Genomic DNA, 20128 nt, shown 5'->3' with positions numbered 1-20128 from the left:
AAATCTCTTCCTCATTAACCCATTAAGCCCTAAGCCCATTTTTTAGGTATCTGCTTGAAAATGTCATACTCACCATAAAATGAGTATATCTCTGCAACCACAAGGTCTATTTTAATACTTTTGGTGTCAGAGTAAAGGAAGAAATTGTTTAGATGTGTAAATATCACTGTAAGTGTTACTGGTAAAGAGTAAATGAAGATGGCACACAATATAATGATTTAGCTTCGCCTGAAAGAAATAAATGAGGATGAATCTCTCTCTGGAATGATGGAGAATCAGCTCTAAACTCACTCAAATCAAAGTACAACCTGTGAAAATAATCTCTGCAAAGTTTGACTTTGAGCAAGTGAAGCGGAACAAAATTAGAGAGAGTTTAGTGCATAAATTACAGGCGAGGACTCATTTGGCACATTTTGGAAACATCTGTGCCATTTGTATTTGAACCATGTATTAAAACATTTTTCAGTGTAACTCGTGCAGTAGCCACATGTCGGTGTCAACTTTGGAATTCTGTGAAATATCATTATGAATATCTTAATTGTGATATCATGATGTAATATAGTGTTATAATTTTATTTTTTTTTCCTTGACCAGACTAGACGCTCATTAGCCTCCATGTGATTTGAGTTTCACACCCCTGACCTAAAGCAATGTTTTTCCTCCCACTTCTAAAAACTACAATCCCCACAATCCAACGCGGCCGGTTCGCCGACGACGTGCCTTGTGTACGAGCCCTTACGGAACGCACCCAGCACTGTGCGATCGAGCGCTCGGCCTCTGCATTGGTTAGTGGTAAGTTCCCACCGTTTGTTTTGTTTTCTCGTGAAACCTTCCTATGTAGCAATGAATGGGAACGTGTGTAAAAACATAAAGCGCTGCGATAGCCTGCTGTTTGAATCGCCATGGTGCTGTCGAAGTAGGCAACTTGGCCGCTCCTGTCCCGTCTCGTCTCGGGCTTACGTTGGTTCACGCCTATGTGGGCTCGCTACACCGGGTTGACAGCAAACTGCGTTTGCGGGCCCGCAGGGGCGGAGGGGGTATGGACACTTGGAGCGGACGGGGTATTTTTAGTAACGCGTGAAAATGCCAACGAGCCCCGGGCAGTCATGAGCACTGACTCTGTGAAAATACAATTAAAACCGACGTCTGTCGTTAGCTGCGCGGAGGTGCGCTAGCTACAAGAACTAGCTAAGTTATATCAAACAAGACAGCTTAGAAGCTAGCGGCGGCTATATAGCTGTTTTGAACTAGCAATTAACCGGTGTTTACGCGCAGTAGCCGTATTAAATGCACTCGCACTTCTATGCCTGTCAATTATATCTATTCGTGTCTGTTATTATTTATATCCCCATATTTTCGTTGCTGTTTTGTCAGAATTTCACTGCTAATGTGTCAGAGCTCTCAGGTTGTTCACAACAGTGCTCGGACTATGTGGAAGCACATGACTCGTGTTGTCATTCAGAGGCCTCTGTTACTACTCCCTTTACTGTGACACCACAGGCGTGCAGGCGGCTGTACATATTATAAACTACTGTGTCAAAGAGGTTCAACACAAGTGTAGTGTACGCGTGATTTTGGAAGTCTCTGCACTGTTGTAGTGTTCCCAGACCACTCATGTTGCAACGCACATACCCCTTTACGAGTAGCAGGTGCCGCTTGTACATGGTCAACCACTGTTCAGTCACAAAATCAGAATCAGAAGAGCTTTATTGCCAAGTACGATTTGCACATACAAGGAATTTGTTCTGGTGTCATTGGCGCATAATAAGCATACACAATTTTAAAAGTTTAAGTGAACAGTATATGTATATATACACAGTATATAAATGTTTTTTTTTGTTGTTGTTTTTTTAACCACACTGCCTGTGGTACCAGTGTACATTTAGTATCATGTCTTCTAATTTGTCAGTGTGAAAGCAACATACATTCATTTACATGTTCTTGCTTGTGAGTGCTATTGCTGGCTATGCATTATTGTATGAAGTACCTAAAAGGGATACGGAAGTATTAAGAAGCATGTTACTGATATAAAATGTACTTAAGTGTAAGCAAGACACTTAACCAAATGTGGCAGCATGTGAATGTGTATGAAAGATCATCAAGCTAATTAAGTCTAGAAAAGCTCTATGTAAATACAGAACTCTTCTTCCTCATAAAACACATTTCTTGCAGTTTGTAGATTAGATTAGATTAGATTAGTAGATTGGACATTTTGTTTGATGTGGATCATCGGTGTTCACGTGTGGTGGGGTAAATCTGGCTGCCTGCTTGATGGAGAGGGGCAGACTTGACGCCCCTGCATGCACACCCGTTTTGCGCACCACTCCACAAAGCCGCAACATTCCTGTAGCCGAAATTCAACCAGTTGCGGATGCTGTCGCAGACCAAAGGGCAAATGCACAACACTATGTGAAGTCCCGCCTGTAAGCTGCGCAGCAGCCGGTACCGGAGGACCCAGGTGACGTGAGCCAGGAGACAGGTGCTACGTCAACAGCAGCAGCACCCGCTGCAAATAAAACACCGCGCTTCGATCAATGGGAAACTGTATTTCGGGTTCGGGCGGACAATTCATGCTGATATGTCGGGGCGGGTCGAGTTCGGGTGTGAAGACCCGCGGCCTGGGACGGTTCGGGTTGTAATCAGGCCCGTTGAGAACTCTAGTCTGAAGCTATGAAGTAAACATCTCACTTGTTCTTGAGAAAGTTTTTGTGAGTTAAAATGACAAGATAAAGAGAAGTTATGTGAAGATTGTGAATTATATAAACATTAATTCTTGCTGTTATCGTTCTGAACATACTCTTGGGGAAACTTGTTTGTGTGAAAGTTTGAGACTTTCATATTTTTAAAACATTTTTTGGCAGTAAAATACAATTTACTGTGAATAATCTATTGATGCAATCTGCTAGATGTACAGTCCTGTGCAAAAGTTTCAGGGAGCCACCAGCTTTTTTGTTTTAATGTCACATTCTGAGATTGTTGGCATTTGGATTGGAATGATATCACGTCACCTTCATCACATTGAAAAACAATCAGTGCTTTACAAAGTAAAAGGCATAATAACAAGGTTTAAAACTTAAAGTAAAACACAGTGAGAAGTAAAATACTTCTATATCTAGATAGAAGTGTCCAGGTTGACTATTCTCATCCCAAAGTGAAGGCCAAGGAGAAGACATGGGTCTTTTAAAGTGATATAATATGTTCAATGGTGGGGGCAGATTTTGTGTGTTATTTTAAAACCACATACATGTTTACCAAATTTTCTGGATGTGTTCAAAAAAGTGACTGAGAAATAATTCTGTATGGCATGGCTACACAAGGTTATCGACACCATATTGGCTGTAAAACCTATCAGATCTTGGGAAACACACTAAGAACCCCTGATATGACTAAAACAGTAGGCAGAATAGCTCAACTTGTATTTGTGTCATGTTTACTTATGTTGTACTGCTACGACCAGGCCTAAGGGAAAACGTAATCGCAACAAATCATTTTAAAGGTTTATTAAAATCAAGCGCAAAATGTTTGCTGGCAGTGAGTCGTTTGAGGAAGTCCACTGCAGCTGGGATGTTCAGGCCTCTTATTCGGATTCCTTCCGTGCAGGACCAATCAGCTCCCAGGATCCCCCCTAGACTCACTCACACAGGTCATTCACTCAAACATGCACACCTGCAACACATCTCACACTCGCGTGCAGACACATACACCCAAGGAAAAAGCAGTCACAACCCTGGGGTCGTAACATGTACAATGAAGAAAGTATATTCATTTAACTACGGAAGAGACTAAATGACCTCTGCAACTTAATCAAAATAGTTGAGTAATGTTGAGTAATAGGTTGTTTATCACTACATATGTTTTGTTGACCAGCCTCATGAGCACAGACATTGACGTATGTGGATTATCTCATTATTTGTCTGATCACTTAAATGTTTATTGCCATTTTTATGACGTTACGCATTGTTGTATGGAGTGCCATCTCAGTCAAAATGAAATAAATAAATAAAAACAGAAATAAATAAATATGGCTATGAAAAAAATAGAAAAGAATAATTTTATTTATTTATTTATTTCATAGCCATGTTTATTTCTGTATTTATTTATTTATTTATTTATTTATTTAATTAATTTATTAATTTTGACTAAGATGGCGCTCCATATTTTTGGTCCAATTGTTTTCATAGACTGAGAATGAATGACTGTAAACTGTAGCTCACGGTCTCTCGCTTTGTTGTTTTTTTTCCTCTTTAACACTGTTTAACCTGTCGTGTCTCCATCCTTTCAGTGTGTGTTGCAGGGTGATTCAGGATGGTGGACCAGCCTCTGTGGGAGCAGATTGGATTCAGCTTTGTGCAGCATTACTATAAGATGTTTGACTCTGACAGAACACAGCTCGGATCCATATATGTGAGTAGGGGCTGCTGCTAACGGATTAATCTGTCAATTATTTTCTCATTTAATCATTTCCTTGTTTTCCTGGTCCATTAAATGTCAGAAACCTGGAAATGATGATGTTCTCGGATGTCTTGTTTTGTCCCCAAACCAAAAATGATTCCACTTAATGTTTTTTTTTGTTATGTGGAGAAAAGATGAAAACAAAAAGAACACAGTATGGTAATAACAGCCCTGTCTTCACACAGATCGATCAGTCATGTCTTACCTGGGAGGGACAACAGTTCGAGGGGAAAAGAGCAATTGTTGAGAAACTCTCTGTAAGTCCATTGGTAACTCACTGTTTTATTCAGAGAAAGATGCAATAGGTGTGTGTATACAGACAACAGTCTGTAATTTGATTACTTACTTGTGAATGTGCACGAGAGAGATCAGGGATATTTTTCTACCATTTTCTGTCACACACACATATATCACGTATTTACACATGATAAATTTGAGGAAACTCGGATGAATGTTTTGATTTACTTTTGCCTTGGACTCGGTATATTAATCTTCTTCAATTGTGTTTTTTCATCTGTGTATTTGTGTCAGAGTCTACCCTTCGCAAAAATAGCGCATAGTATAACAACACAAGACCACCAGCCAACTCCAGACTACTGCATCTTGAGTATGGTAATAGGACAGCTTAAAGTAAGTAGCACTGTTATTCACAACTTATACATATAATCAGTTGTCAACTTCTAAAGTGCCTATAAACGTTTTTCTATACTACTAAATGGAACTAGGCCATCATCATTTTGATGCCCCTCTGGGTTTCTCTACTGTGACCTGTTAAAATGGTGCTGTGCAGTGTGCACAAGCCCCTTTCATGTCCACTCATGTCTGAAAATGGCTTGAAAGGCAACCACAACCAGTCTGCACAGTGCTGGGACTCTGTATTATCCTGTCCAGTGACACACCAATAGTAAATGTGCTAACTGCATTGCTTTGTGGAGTGTCCAGTTTGTCCTGATCCCTTGTTTGTTCACAACTGCAGGTAGATGATGACCCCATCATGGGATTCCATCAGAGTTTCATCCTCAAGAACATTCAGGATGCATGGGTGTGCACCAATGACATGTTCAGGTTGGCCATCCACAACTTTGTTTAAGCTCCGCTCCCTGCTCCGGTGGACAGGGGCAGCCATAGCAAAGGGCGCTGTGTGTGAAGCATGGAGTTGGGGGATGGAGAGAAGTGCATCCCTTCCTCCCTCCTGCTGTCTCATCAACGCCTGTCCGACAAACAAGCAAACTACAAATTCTAGATGTCAATCACTGAACCTCATCCAAGCAAGTTTTTAGACCACCCCAACCAGTAGAACTGCGACACGTTTGTTTGCTGTGAGCCGGCTGACCAATCAGACGCCCCCTGTCTGCCACTCTGCTGACCTGCATGATGCTGGGAGCCCATTATGACAATATCTACACTCAAGCCACCTGGAAGACAAACAGCTGACCAACGCCATTAATTCATACTCTGCTCTGCTTCCCATCCAGCTTTATTCTATTCTAACCTTCTCTGCTCCCTACTGTTTTACCCACTGCTGTCAACTCTGTTCTCTTAGCACTACTGTTGACTGGTTTCTAGATCATATTCAGGTCCTGAGTTGGCCTCTTCACTCGTGACTTGTTTTGTAAGTCAGTTTTTTTAGATTACAGTTGTTTGTTGACTACAGCTTGCTTTAGTGCACTTAACTAAGTTCAATCTTTTAATTTTACCTAATTGTCAATTTTGTGACAGGTTTTGCCCTCGCAAAACCCAAGAGTCATGGACAAGAACGTTTGATTTAACTGTCTGATAATGCATAATATCTCACTCTCTCCTCTCAATCGTCTTTCTCTCAAATCTGGCATGGACTTACAGCCATGATACACAATAAAACCTGGACTTTTTTCTTAAATGGTGTGGCTTCATTCTCCTCAGATAATCTTATTTCCAGTCATCCATTAATCTCTTAACAGTTAAACCTGATAGATGTCTTGATCATGTATCTTGTAGATGTTCCTCATCAGCCATAGCTGTCCCCAAAAAAACAATAAAAAGAAAATATTTTAGTTTCTTAACCAGGTCAGAAATACCATATGGGTCAATAAGAATGATGTGTGGAGACCGTTGGAAGTCTAAGCTGGCTGACGGGGCCAGAGTTGCTGACTTGATTGAATGATTGTTTTTGAAGGATGCAGCAGGTTGTACATTGTGTTGTGGAAGCCCGTGTTTGTTTCTGTCTGCTCCAACAGTGATGAGGAAAAAGCAGTAGATGCACCACAAACTGAAGGAAATTTAATATTTCATCCTCCACATGTTAATTGTTTGGTTAGCTATGAATTAGTTGAATGGGGTTAATGGCACCAATAGCACAATTTTCAGATTTCAATTACATTTTCTGATGACATTTGTCCCAAGAAAAATATACGCTACGTACGTTCCTTTACAGAAGAGGATTAGGGCCACGCGTGATAATATTAATGTCTGAAATGCAAAAAATGTCATTTAGAAGTATTTTGAAGTATTATTTAAAAATACAACAAAGTGTTTTTCTCTTGAGAAAACAGACCTTTAGTGCAGGGGTATAAACCAATGACAGCCTGTGAGGAGGTGTTTGGTCATTTGAATATGATCATGTCATATACTGGCTGGTCATGCTTTACTCATTTGTTCTCAGTCTTTTTTCCTGTTGGGTTTGAAGAATGGGACATTGAGGTTTTTACATGCTTTCACTGATGTTACATTTAGAACCAATACACACATTTTATGAAACTGACAATGCACATTCATGCTAGAATTATTCCAAAAAAGGCTAGTTTTCAGCAACTTTGGTAAACCAGTAAACAAATGTTGACATAAATGATCATCCGGCTAAAATAACCTGGGTTCAGGCTCCACATAAGCAATCACGCAAGGCAAGAAGTACTATTTCTGGTTTAACAGTTTTTTGTTTACTACATAATTCCATGTGTTCCTTCATAGTTTGGATGTCCTCAGTATTAATCTACAATGTAGAAAATAAAATAAATAATGACAATGTGTGTCCGAACTGCATTTACAGTAGGTATTGTTAACATATACTAAGTAAAAACATGTATAACTGTGGAGGGCGCTGTCATGCCTTGTGTGCTGTGGATCCCGTCAGAATTCGAGGTAGGAACCAATGACCTCACTCATCCTCAAGTCGGAACCTTCGCCGCGGACATGACGGAAGTTTAGACGGTTGCTCTGGGTGAACGGAGTGAACACTTGACAGCATCGCATCCTAAAAAGACACTATTATCGCCCCCCAGATTAACCCAGTCTCCCCTTTCCCTCACCCATGGCTTCCACTAACATAGACATCGAGGATGCGACCCAGCATCTCCGGGACATCCTCAAACTCGACCGTCCCGGCAACAGCGCCGGTGAGTTGGACCGAAAAAGAAAGCGGTGGCTCCTGTAAGGCCGCGGCAGCTAACCTTAGCTCATCGGCTAAGTGGCTAACATGAGTTGGTTGAGCGCGCAGCTTTAAAAAAACACTCAATAGCACTTTGAATACACAATAACGAAAGAACAATGGAATGTGAACGTGGAGACACGCACATTTACATATATTTCTACGGAATAATGATTTTGTTGTGATAAGAAGGGAATGTTAGTACGCTGCGTCTGAACTGCGTCGGAAAGTCCCAAATGTTAGCTTCACAGCGAGCTAGCTTGAGTCTCCGTTGTAGGAAAGCTGTTGTCTCGAAAATGTTTAGTACGTTCGAAATCCGTCGTTTACAAATACTCTATAATGTGATACTCCATTGTAGGTATTTCACCCTATCATCATATCCTGTCAAATGATTTTATTGCTATGGACAATCAGCTCGAAACTGCGCACGGAGGTTTACGTTCGTCGATTATTTTCAGATTCATCATGTTGGTAATATTAATAGTGTATTCTGTCGTTTAAATATCAAAATAATGATCAAGATATTACAAAGTTGAAAATAATGTTGCCCAAAATTGGAGACTAAACAGAAATACATCGCGCATTGAAATTAATGTTATATTTAATGATGTGCCTGCACAAAAACCTACATGTGTATGTAACCTGATTATGTTTCAACATTTACTATAAATACAAACTCAAGGTCTGGCATCACCACATTAAATAAGTAAAAGCAAATTTGCGTTACAAATTCACATTAGAGAACATGGTTCCCTCCAGAAACTGAAGTCCATCGAACATTGAATTCCATTCAAGATTGAATTCTGTGCCTGTACATGAACCTACATGTGTACATATATGCCAAAAACATTTGTTGCACAAGGAAAACAACTGTGTACCAAAGAAAAGATGTTGAATATTGTACTGAACTTGTAACATATCAGCACCACACACAGACTACCACATTTTACATAATTACCAAAATGTTGGGTTATTTTGGTTGGTTGGTGGTCTTTTACAGCAGTTGCCATCCACAATTTTGTGTAACTGCCTTACCCATTCATTATTTTGTCTCCTCACAGCCTCACTCAGGTACGCAGATAATTGTTGTCTTTTACCAAAGAAGATTAGATCAAGGAAGACTGTGTTTATTCTGTGGAGGAAATGGAAATGATACTTGAAAACTTACTTAGAATTTACCTGAACCAGTTATGTAGGAGATACATGCGCATCAGCAAAAAACTTCAAATGGATACCTGTTTAAATTTTGTGGCAGGTCGGTAGAAGTCCATGTTGGTTGGGTGGATGTTGGTTTCATCAATCCATTAAATATCCATGTTGTACATAACTTTCTTTCTGGAGTAAGTGCTCCATCTCCTCTGTAGATGCATGCACTCAACTGTGAATGACATGAATGGTGTTATCCCGTCTCCATTTTTTTGGCGTATAGGGGGAGGGGAGGGGAGTGTGCACCTTTCTCTACACTGCAACAGCATATTAACAGGCATTTAGAGTGAGCCTTTCTATTGTAGGTTGTCTATGCAATAAATAATGTCAAGTTTAATGGTTGAATGAAAACGTTTTTGCACTATTGTGTAGGGGTGAACGATTTGGAATAAATATCGGATTGCCATTATTACTGAAATTGTGATTGCCATATGAGATGGAATGGTAGTTTTTACATAATTATTCTCTTTTTCATTCGAATAACTATTTTAAAATGATTACTGTGTGATGTTTGTGCAGATCTGTGGGAAACAAAGATGTTCAGTCTGTAGTAGGGCTGAACAGTTAATCGAAATTCGTAATTATTCTGAAATGGTGATTTGACACACAATTTATCTTTTGGAAACATTGCACCTCCTGTGATTGAAAATTACAGTAATCCGTATTGCGATTTTGATAAAAGTTTGATTAATTGTTCAGCCCTAATACTAAAGAGTAAAGTAGTTGATGTGAAATGCCCTGTAATACAGTACCACATATCATTTGAGCTTTATAATTGTGGGCTCGCACGATTTTATCACCCAGGTACACACAGTGTACCTTTTTGAATGTAAATTGTATCTTACTTTAACAGAACAGACACTGACAAAGAAACCATATACAGTATATATACACAGGCCAACTTTCCAACTTTTGCCCCCCCAGATGCACAGTCAAGTGATGGCCAGAAAATACCGTCTTTTAATGGAGAGCTGAATGGGTTATTGGGGGCAGCAGGCCTTCTGGGAAGCACTGACATGTCAACCATGTCAGACTCTACCCAACCCATCTCCACAGACCTCAGCACTGCTCAGGAGAGTCAGATCATGTGAGTGGGCTCTTAAAATCTCTTACCCAAAATAAGCAGAGAAACATTCATTGATGTCTCCTTCTAATTGAATCTATTTGCTGCTGTTTCAGTTGCCTTTCTGGTGATGATGGCTCCACCTGTATCCCTATCACCTCCAACAACGTGGAGATTGTGGCGAGTCAAGACTCCAGCATCAACAGCAAGGCCCGTGGCAGCAACAAGGTAAAAACTGTGAGCATCAGCTGCAGCATAACCATGTCCTTGATGTCTAAATTGCAGACTTTTTTTTGGCTTTTTCTGGCTGAACAAATGAATGGCTAACAATGATTAAAAACCTGTGGAAACGTTTCATTTGTTGTATAAACTGTACAAATCCAGTTTTTCATCACAACTTACCTGACTTGGAGATTTTTGTCACTATGTTCTAGTGAGTTTTATTTGCTTTTTAAAAGGTGAATTTGTTTTTTGTTCAGGTGAAGATTCAGCCTGTTGCCAAGTATGACTGGGAACACAAGTATTATTACGGCAGACTGATCGCTGTGTCCAACTCTTTTGTTGCCTATGCCATCAGAGGTGAGGTTCCCACACAAATTGGCTATTAATGACTGCTCTGCCTGAGTTTTGTACCACCGCCTAATTAAATTGGAGTTGTGTGCTGTTCCCTGGTTTAACTATTTAATTTAAAATAAACACTTGCTCCTGCAGGAGCCAACAACCATGCCATGATTCGTGTCCTGAGTCTGGGTTTTGCTGAGCGTTCATTACTGAAAGGATTCACTGGAGGTGTGGCAGATTTGGCTTTTGCCCACCTGGACTCCTCCCTGTTGGGTTGTGTGGATGAAGCAGGCAACCTGATGGTCTGGCAACTCACCTGCACTGGAATCAAGATACTGTATCCAGAAAACTGTAAAACAGCGATGTGAGGGAATGTTTCTGTGTGTGGATGGGTGGATGTTTGGGCTTGTAATTTGTAGTGTTTGTTGCCACAGCCAACACTACCTTGTAATCTCTCAAAAATCCACCGCTTTTCACAGGGTAACAAAAGAATCCAATGCTCTATGAGCTCGTCTTCTCTTCCAATTTCTTTAACTCATGCTCCCTACAGAGATCAAATAGTGGTTCATATCAGACGGCCAGATGATACTCCACTGAACTCCCAACGGCGCCTCATCTGGTGTCCATTTGTCCTGGAGGACAATGAGGAGAACCAGGATGATGCCAGCCAGACCTTGGCTCTTCTACATGAAGACAGGGTATCAGTACTTTTTTCCACAGAAATTTTGATTTGAAAACACAAACAAACACTTAAATGTAAATAGAACCAATTACAAGAGCAGAGGAAATGGTTTTTAATTCAGAGTCTAGTTGTGTTGACAGCCCCAATACCATTTTACAGCCTCGAGTTAAGTGCATGTGAATGATCTCATTTTCGTACATCAGGAACGATCCGCTTCATACAATAATTCTATCCCCAGAAAGAACATCTGGGCTCCAGGTTTTCAAGAATATTCCAAAAAGTCTGTGTTTACCAGCGTTGACCCAAATTACATCGGGAAACAAACAGAATTTCTCCACTGTTGATCTTTAATGTTGTCACTGGCCTCTTCCAGGCCGAGGTCTGGGACCTGGAGATCTTGAAAGCCAACTATAGCAGTTGGCCCGTCGATGCCACAGAAGTGAAGGAAGGCGTCATCACCGTGAAGGGACATACACAGGTACTGATCGTGATGAAAAACTAATATTGTCCAAGAATGAGAGATCAGGCTTTACCAATTATAAATACATAAAGCTATGAAGTAAACATGCCACATTTGAGTTGCTTAACATGCACACCACGACATGTGAAACTGATTTCTTTACAAAAGTAAAGATGTTGAATATTTTCATTAGAGAAAGTGAAAAACCTTGTGTTTTTTCATGTCCTGTCTCTGTAGCGTGTCAGTGAAGGGGCCTTGTCTCCAGATGGAACTGTATTAGCCACAGCTAGCCATGATGGATACATCAAGTTCTGGCAGTTGTACATAGAAGGGGGACAGGACAAGCCCAGGTAAGCTAGAAAGATGTGTTTTTAATGTGTGTGGCGAGTTATCAAGCGTTTTTCTTTATTCTGGTTTTCTCTTTTGTCATCGTTTTTCACTTCACTCTCTCCTTATCCAGATGTCTACATGAATTGAGGCCACATGGAGGGCGTCCCCTCTCTTGTCTTCTTTTCTGTGACAACCACAAGAGGCAGGATCCAGAGTTAGTACACAAGGGTTACACGCAGAACATATAACATTAATCTAAAGACATCGCTATTTGATTGTCCTTTTTTACTTTTCACCTTAGGCTATTTGCTACTTTTTTGTCATTGCAGTGTTCCTTTCTGGCGGTTCCTCATTACTGGAGCAGATCAGAACCAGGAGTTGAAGATGTGGTGCACTGTTTCTTGGACCTGTTTACAGACCATCAGGTTATTCTTTCAGTCTGTCATTTAAACTTACCCCCCTGTTATCACTGTAAAATGGTATTACATTGGCATAAACTAACTAACTAATACATTTTCTGCCTGAAAGGCCTCCATTAAGTAAAAAAGAGTTTTGAGAAGCAAACATGTTATTTAAAGATATTAATGATATGCCTTTTGTTCTCTCATAGGTTCTCACCAGATCCGTTCAACTCCTCAGCTCTGCCAAGTCTGAAGGCCAGCCTGGACCTGTCTGCCGAGTATCTTATCCTCACAGATGTACAGAGGAAGGTCAGCACCAGGTTTCAGAAATGTTCACAAAACACAGTTTTTAAAGGTCTATTGTATAAGAATGAGTGACTTGTATTTGTGAGACATACCAGAAATTATGTTGACACTCTTTCACAACTCTCTTCACTCTCCCATTCTCTCTGACATTTCCTCTTTCCTTGTTGGTTTATTTATCGGTTTTATGTGGGCAACGCTGTAACGCAACACCACACGTCTTACACATTAAAACACACATGGGAACACATGAACTAAAATTAGAAGTGACCTTTCTGGCCAGGTTCTTTATGTGATGGAGCTGCGTCAGGACCTGGAGAAAGGGAAGGCCAGTTTCACAGCGGTGTCAGAGTTTCTGCTCACCCACCCTGTGCTCAGCTTTGGAGTCCGGGATGTGACCCACTGTCGACTGCAGCACACGGAGGTCCTTCCTGCAGAGGAGGAGAGCGAGAGCATGAGTACAGGTGAACATCTACACCCACACAGACACACAAATCCTCACAGTGTTTGATTATTTCTTAATTACACATTGATACAGAAACTACAGAAAATCAGCATTGCTTTGTTACGTTTATCTTTGATGTAATTAACACATTACTTGGTTTGCATGTCTTTTTCTTTCAGAGGGCACTCAAGGACTCACAGAGTCCAAGTCCGGGATCCAGATCAAACTCTACTGTGTTCACACTAAGTAAGTTTTTACCCATTGTCTAATGTCAGCCACTGTTTTTATGGCCAAAATTGATAAGATCCTAATTACTAAAGACACTGCATGTCTATAATTTGTGTTTTTTTTTGTGTTGTGGTTTGTTTTAGGACTCTGCAGGATGTACAGATCTGGTTCCAGCCTCACATGCTCTCTAGCTCTGCAGTCTTCCTGCCTCATTCAGATTCTCAGGATGGTTTTGGTTAGTCACTGTCACCAAGACTTCAGAATCAGAACTAATAAATACCAATGGTTATTTATGATTTGTTTGTTTTGTTAATATTTGGAAAACTACACCAAGTATATATTGATAGGAAATATTTAGTCATGTTGTGTGTTCAAATTGTATATATTATTGTTTATAGGACACAAATACTAATTCTAAAAGTTATCAGTGCAAAATTATTTTAAATATCTGGGTCCACATGCTGCATACATACAGTAGCGCACTGGTCAAATATCTCCGCAAAGCTTAAGTCCTTGTGTGTGTTTCCTGCAGGGTTTTCAGATCACCTCACTGACCACAGCTCTGACAAGGAATCAGGAAGCGGCTCCCAGAATGACCTGAGGAAGATCCCATCTCTTCCTGCTCCTACTGACTTCTTGTCAAACTCCGCCACTGGGCCAATGCCCAAGCTGATGACTCCTGATGCCTTCATGACACCGAGCACTTCGGTACAAACACACACAGAAGACAATTAGATTGGCCTTTTCTGTCTTGCAGCATCTGAGTTTCTTTTCAGCAAAGTTGTCAAAACAATTCAGCCAATGAACATTATGCATTAATATGTCTTCTGCACTGTGTGAGACGGGGTGGAAGTGGCGCTTTTTCGCCATCTCTACTGATCTTGCTTGCATTTCTTATCCAAAGTTGGCACTGCACTCACTGGTGCCCTTTGTAATTCACCTGCCAGTTTGAAGCCTTTCAAGCAAACAGTTCTATGAATATCTAATGGTCAAGTACTAAGACACAGCCAAAATCTTATGAAATTCACTGGAAAACATCAAGTAGTCAAGCAAGGAACAAAATACAGGACATAAATGTGTTTTTTTAAGTAACCTAGCAATGATTTTCCAAACCCTCCCTGTCACTTTTTTGTCGCCCTTCAGGTACCAGCGTCTCCTGGCAGCAGTGGCAGCAGTCTGACCATTGTAACCGCCATCAGCAGCAACTCTGACTCCACTAACAGGTCAGTTCTCCTCAGCAGCCTCACAGTCATTAAAAAATCTGTAATGTGAAAATAGTTCCATCTTTTATTACTTTAACAAAATGAACCCCGCGTTTTAACTGAATGTCGGTCTCTGTGTGCAGAGGGATGGATGATGTCGGTCAGAGTCCAAACAGGGCAGAGTGTTGCAGTAGCAGCAGCAGCAGCAGCAGTAGCAGTAGTAGTAGTGGTGGTAGTAGTGGTAGTAGTGTGACACTCTCTGCCTCCATCAGCACCCCGAGAGCTGCTTCCTCTGTGCTGCTGCCTGGACTGGAGAATCTGCAGGTGAGCTCCGACTCATTTTCCTACGTCTAAAAGGCTCCATGTGCTCTTACTGCATGATTTTTTTTTTTCAGTGCTCTCTTCCTCTCCATATCCAGGCTTTGGCATCCCCTAGTGCTCCTCTTGGACTTGACAACCCCCAGGTTCTGGACTCTCCCCTCCTGCCACCGCTGGCTTCTCCAACCAGGGCTCGATCCCCTGACGTCATCTCCTCAGCCTCCACAGCCATGTCCCAGGACATGCCGGAGATTGCATCCCAGACCCTGCAGCTTCAGCGTGGATTAGTGTCCAGCCTGGAACCCTTACCACTTTCTGCTCTCCAGACAGACAGCATGGCCTCCGCTGCTTCTGCTCTGCACCTCCTCACGTCGCCACGCACAGCCAACAGGTACGCTGTTGACCAGCAGTGATGGTGCTTACTGATTCTTGTGACAAAAAAAAACAACAACTTAAATTAACCCAATACTATATTGTCTTTTAAGCTTATTACCCCTGGAACTCGGAGGAGCAGATGGACCAGTAGGTGGGGCTATAGAGACCGAGCCTAGACTCAGCCACACTCCATCTTTATTGGAGAATGCCTTATCACAGGAGAACCCTGGAGTGGGTGGAGGTTCTTCAGATGGTAACGTTAGCCACACACCATGGCCTGCTGCACCTGACATCACCAGAGAAACCAGGAACAGTCTCAGGGACAATGGTCTAGGAGACTGGTAAGAATCTCCGCATACGCATTTACACACATTTAACAATGAGAAACATACACATAGTAATCAAAATAATCTCTCCCTTTGCATTTGTACAGTATTTGTATTTCTTTTTAATGACAATATTGGTAGTAATGGATTATTCCCAAAGCATTTTTGGTCTCTAGAACAAGACACACATAGTCATGTTGACATAAACAAGCAGTTAAATGAGGATCTTCCTCCCCCTGAAAGGAAACATTTAAAAACTAAGGCAAAAAGCTTTTCGGCTTAGTTTTTAAATGTAATGTCAATAATATCCGGACTAGGTCTTTGGATTTCTCTGTTTCCACCATTTAATCATACTGTTGCAGTTGGTGTTTTTTTTTAATAGAAATGTAAACATCACTGTTTTGGTTCCTACATTGATTTATGTGTTGTAATATGTTGTTGAATCATCTTGGGCTGCTTTCACGTTGGATGTGTGTGCATCCAACGTGATCTGCTCACACAGATCTGTCGTTTACACCCGCTCACCTGCTAAAGAGCTGCTCTGCATTCTGCTTTTGTTTTTCAGAGAATTTGTATTTGTTGAATATACTTTTAAATACTCGTCAGAGTATTAATAAATAAGTATGAAGCTGTGCATCTGTTGGTGCTGCACAAATCATGGCAAAACTTGAAAAATGAATGAAATCAGGGAAGTGAAACACCAGAGTGGCTTTACTTTGGAAACAGGAACAGGACATGTTTGTTTATGGCATATGCGACACATGTAGATACTGAAACTCAGTCATGTGTGAACAGTCTTAAAGAGTGAACCATCAGAGCCATAACCTCCATATTAAACAAAGGTTGGGATTTAATTTGTCTAAAATGAATCGGGAGACTGCTGTGGCCTTTTTTCACATACAGAGGTTTTGAGATAACCAGTCAAAGCCATTTAAAGCTTTAAAATAAGTTAAATAGTAAAACAAAAATTTAAGTCAGTACGGAAGCGAATGGGAGCCAGTGAAGGGAGGCAAGGACTGGAGTGATGAGATTGTGAAACTTTGTGGAAAAGTATTTGATAAAAAGAGGTTTGTGTTGTGTTTCGACTGTGTTGTAGTTCAAGAGACGAGTCAAAGGACCGACACCTGAGTTCACCTTACCACCGCCGCTCTTATCACCTCACACAGAATGACAGTCAGGACACTGGTCCAGAGCAGAGGTAACACAAATCAACATACCTGTCCTCGTTTCTGCAAATAGTGACCATAGAATTTTATTTACAGTAACATTGTAATGTTAATGTTGGTTACAGTACACTAAGTAAACTGTATGCTTCACATGCTGCTTAGTTGCTGTTTGTCTTTTTATTGATGTGCCTGTTTTTTTTCCGCCAGTGACCCTGATGATGAGGTGGCCAGTTTGGCATCTTCCTCTGGGAACTGTGGCTCTCGTTCTTCTCACAGAATCCCAGTTAAAGACTGGAAGTCTTCGCCACGAGGCTCGCCCAAACTGAAGAGGAAGTTAAAGAAAGATGATGGGTATTTTGATATTTGGAGAATCTCGATGTAGAATGAGAATGTACACATAAATGATGATAGCTTTGTGCATTGAGAGAGAATCAATGTCTGTCACCCAGGCTAGGTTTGAGCATTTATTAGCAGTTTAAATGCACATAAAAACATTCCTTCTTTCCTTCCTTCATGGGCTGATTGTGTTTTATCTTTCTTTCTTCCACCCAGTGAATCATCTCAGTCTAGACAAATGGAATCTGGTCAGGTAAGTTGATCACAAGACATTTGTTCAACTTGTTTTTTCATAAACAGATCACTCCTAACATAATCCAGTATTTTTGACAACTTGTGGATTTCTTTTGTAGTCTTTTAGTAAAGAAATGTAGTCATTAATTATGAAATAAATACATGTGATTAATCAGTGATTCATTTTCATTTGTCATTCTCCTTCTGCTCATAGATGAATGCTGAGGTGCAGGAGGAGCTGTTGATGCTCCTGCGTAGCCAGCAGAGGGAGCTGACTGAACTGCGTGGGCAGCTGGAAGCTATGCAGAGCTCCATTATTGCCCACGTCCTCACCAACCACCAGGAACAAGAACGTATCCTCATGCGGCAGAATGGAAAGTGTCATTAGTAGTAGCAACATACATTTCTCTTTGGACGCAAACCTTATTGCAATTAGAAGAGCTGAAGTTACCATGCATGTTTACCAGTAAAAACAAAACGTTTTAGAGAGTAAATTGAAAAGTTTCTGTCCAAGTATTGATGCTCCTTCTGAAGGACAAGCGAAACAATCGCTGGTCTTGATGGTCCTTTTTACGGTATATTATTTTGAGCCTTAACCATTGGTGACTTCAGAGCGCAGACTGGAGCGAGTTCTGGCGGAGAGTCGGAATCATCAGCAGCAGCTTCAGGATCAGCTCAGCCAGCATCTTAGCCACACCCTCAGCTCCGCTCTCACCAACAGAATGGACAAAGTGCTGCGTGAGGAAATGAAGAAAATCGTCCCACAGAGTAAGGAAGCACACAAAACATCTTAAATGCCTTATTTGAATTTGCTAATTACATTGACAGTTCAGGGGGACTCAAATATTTACAGAGGTGTTATGTGATATCTGCGACACTCAGAGGTGGTGAATATAAGTTTCACTCATTTGCATTCAGTTCCAGCTCACTTACAGTGACCACCAGAGACGGGTTCTTGATCTTTTCATCAGAAAGAGCTTTATTCACGTACAGGTCTAAAAATCCCTGTCCTCATGACTAACACCTTCCTACAGTCTTCATCCAAGAAGGCATCAAGGTTATTGGAGGTGTTATAGAATAGTTCATGAGATATAAAACCATCCTTGTATCATACAAGAATTTAATAATGCAGTTAGATCAACAACTCGGTCACGTCGTGCAGTGTTGAGCAGTTTTTATATGCTGTACGGACATTTTCAAAATGTGCCACTGCAGTTTCTCATGAATGTACAATAACATTTTGTTACGTTAACAACATCCGGCTTTTACAGTTAGTAGACAACATCCTTATCTGCAGTTAAAGAAGAATGCGACGGTGTGGTAAAATGTTATACTGCCTCTTCAGGTTAGACCAGACTTTTAATTAGTTTTACATTTAGGAGACGTGAGATGGAGGAAATGGCTTTCCATTCATAAACAACTCTCTCCATTAAAGTAGTTTCTTAAATTGGAACTTTGCAAGTCTGGTCGGCTTCTAGCCTTTTTCCTCTACAGAGCGCCCCCTTGTGTCTACCGCATTATCCTCAGTGTTGCAGATTTGGGGGGAGTGGAGACAGCCCCCAGTCACCCTGCACCAAGACATTTAACCATCACAATGCCTCCAAAGCTGTGAAACTAGGGTAAAAATCCTGCATACTTCTGCTTTAAAGATTTCAAGATGCGAGTGTAAGCTAATTTTCCACAGGTCAAAAAAACAACAACACACACAAACATCTGGCTTTTATCTGCAGTGGATACAGTCAACATTCTCCCCCAGGTCAAATAACTTTGCAATAGACACAGAGTTTTATCGACTCCAGCTTTAAATAGCAGTGATGTTATCGTGACACCTGGATGAACGCAGTTGGTCTCTGCACACACGTACATGTGCTCATTTTGGTGTAAAATGTTAGCTTTAAGAATCTTGGTGTAGGGGTGTATAAAAATGTCTGGGCACAAAAATGTTCATGGTGTGATACTGTGTCTATTCTAAAACCTATATCAAAATGTCCTCTCACTAAACACAGGAGACTTTATTTTGGTAACATTTTTATTTTCAAAGTGAGTTTTTCTTTGGGTGAAGAAAATAACAATATATCCCCTCCCCTGCAGTATTCTAAATTATCATATCATCACATTTGTATCGGGATATGTATCATATCACCGCATTTTTGACAATACACAGATGTAATGCAGTATGACTTGGGCTGATAAAGGATTAATCAGTGTCTGTCTGATTTTATTTTTTCAGCTTTTTCTGGTTTCTTTGCTCCTTATTACAGCGACATTATTAAAACTGAGTCATGCTAGTGCGTGCGAGCGACGAAACACATTTGAGGACCTCATTTCAAAGTTTTGAAATGATTTTAATAATGAAAACAATTGTTCGGTGCAGCCCTACTTGAAACAGAATTATATTTTTAGTTCCAAAGTGAAAGACCATGTCAGTTTGATCGGTGGAACAGGAGAGATGACCTGATTAAGAAGCGCGACACTCATAGTGTAGGCTGCTCAAAAATGGACATAATGCAGGCCAGATTGTTCATTAATAAATCAACCATGCTCGAGATCATCCCAGACTTAAATTGAATTAAACATTACAGCTGAAATTTGCTGGACTGAGGCACTAAAATTAGGCAGTCTTTTGAGAGATGTTTT

The 20128-nt window shown here is 40.8% G+C and overlaps 2 protein-coding genes across 3 annotated transcripts in view; both read left to right on the top strand.

The window, feature by feature from the left end:
- Positions 1-709: 709 nt before the first annotated feature.
- nutf2 (nuclear transport factor 2) lies at positions 710-6331 on the top strand. The gene is made up of 5 exons (XM_044037155.1): positions 710-792; positions 4283-4404; positions 4638-4709; positions 4984-5082; positions 5429-6331. Exons 2-5 carry the CDS (start codon positions 4306-4308, stop codon positions 5540-5542), a joined length of 384 nt encoding a protein of 127 aa, XP_043893090.1. The 5' UTR covers positions 710-792; positions 4283-4305; the 3' UTR covers positions 5543-6331.
- A 1282-nt stretch (positions 6332-7613) lies between these two features.
- edc4 (enhancer of mRNA decapping 4) overlaps positions 7614-20128 on the top strand; it is a 33858-nt gene continuing 21343 nt past the window's right edge. For both annotated transcript variants that reach the window (XR_006361131.1, XM_044035829.1), the window contains exons 1-24: positions 7614-7823; positions 9986-10148; positions 10241-10352; positions 10604-10703; positions 10836-11022; positions 11236-11383; positions 11741-11845; positions 12065-12177; positions 12288-12371; positions 12487-12582; positions 12768-12867; positions 13145-13325; positions 13486-13552; positions 13678-13769; positions 14067-14242; positions 14678-14757; positions 14880-15060; positions 15156-15445; positions 15540-15770; positions 16852-16953; positions 17129-17272; positions 17474-17510; positions 17706-17844; positions 18104-18259. Coding sequence is in view for 1 of the 2 variants with exons in the window: in XM_044035829.1 (XP_043891764.1) it covers positions 7739-7823; positions 9986-10148; positions 10241-10352; positions 10604-10703; positions 10836-11022; positions 11236-11383; positions 11741-11845; positions 12065-12177; positions 12288-12371; positions 12487-12582; positions 12768-12867; positions 13145-13325; positions 13486-13552; positions 13678-13769; positions 14067-14242; positions 14678-14757; positions 14880-15060; positions 15156-15445; positions 15540-15770; positions 16852-16953; positions 17129-17272; positions 17474-17510; positions 17706-17844; positions 18104-18259 (3169 nt within the window). In the remaining variant the exon portion in view is untranslated. The remainder of the gene's footprint in view (positions 7824-9985; positions 10149-10240; positions 10353-10603; positions 10704-10835; positions 11023-11235; positions 11384-11740; positions 11846-12064; positions 12178-12287; positions 12372-12486; positions 12583-12767; positions 12868-13144; positions 13326-13485; positions 13553-13677; positions 13770-14066; positions 14243-14677; positions 14758-14879; positions 15061-15155; positions 15446-15539; positions 15771-16851; positions 16954-17128; positions 17273-17473; positions 17511-17705; positions 17845-18103; positions 18260-20128) is intronic.

The sequence above is a fragment of the Solea senegalensis genome, linkage group LG10, assembly GCF_019176455.1.
Source record: "Solea senegalensis isolate Sse05_10M linkage group LG10, IFAPA_SoseM_1, whole genome shotgun sequence".
NCBI classification, from domain to species: domain Eukaryota; kingdom Metazoa; phylum Chordata; class Actinopteri; order Pleuronectiformes; family Soleidae; genus Solea; species Solea senegalensis.
The sequence above is the reverse complement of the archived record's forward strand: the minus strand, read 5'-3'. Positions and strand labels throughout refer to the sequence as shown.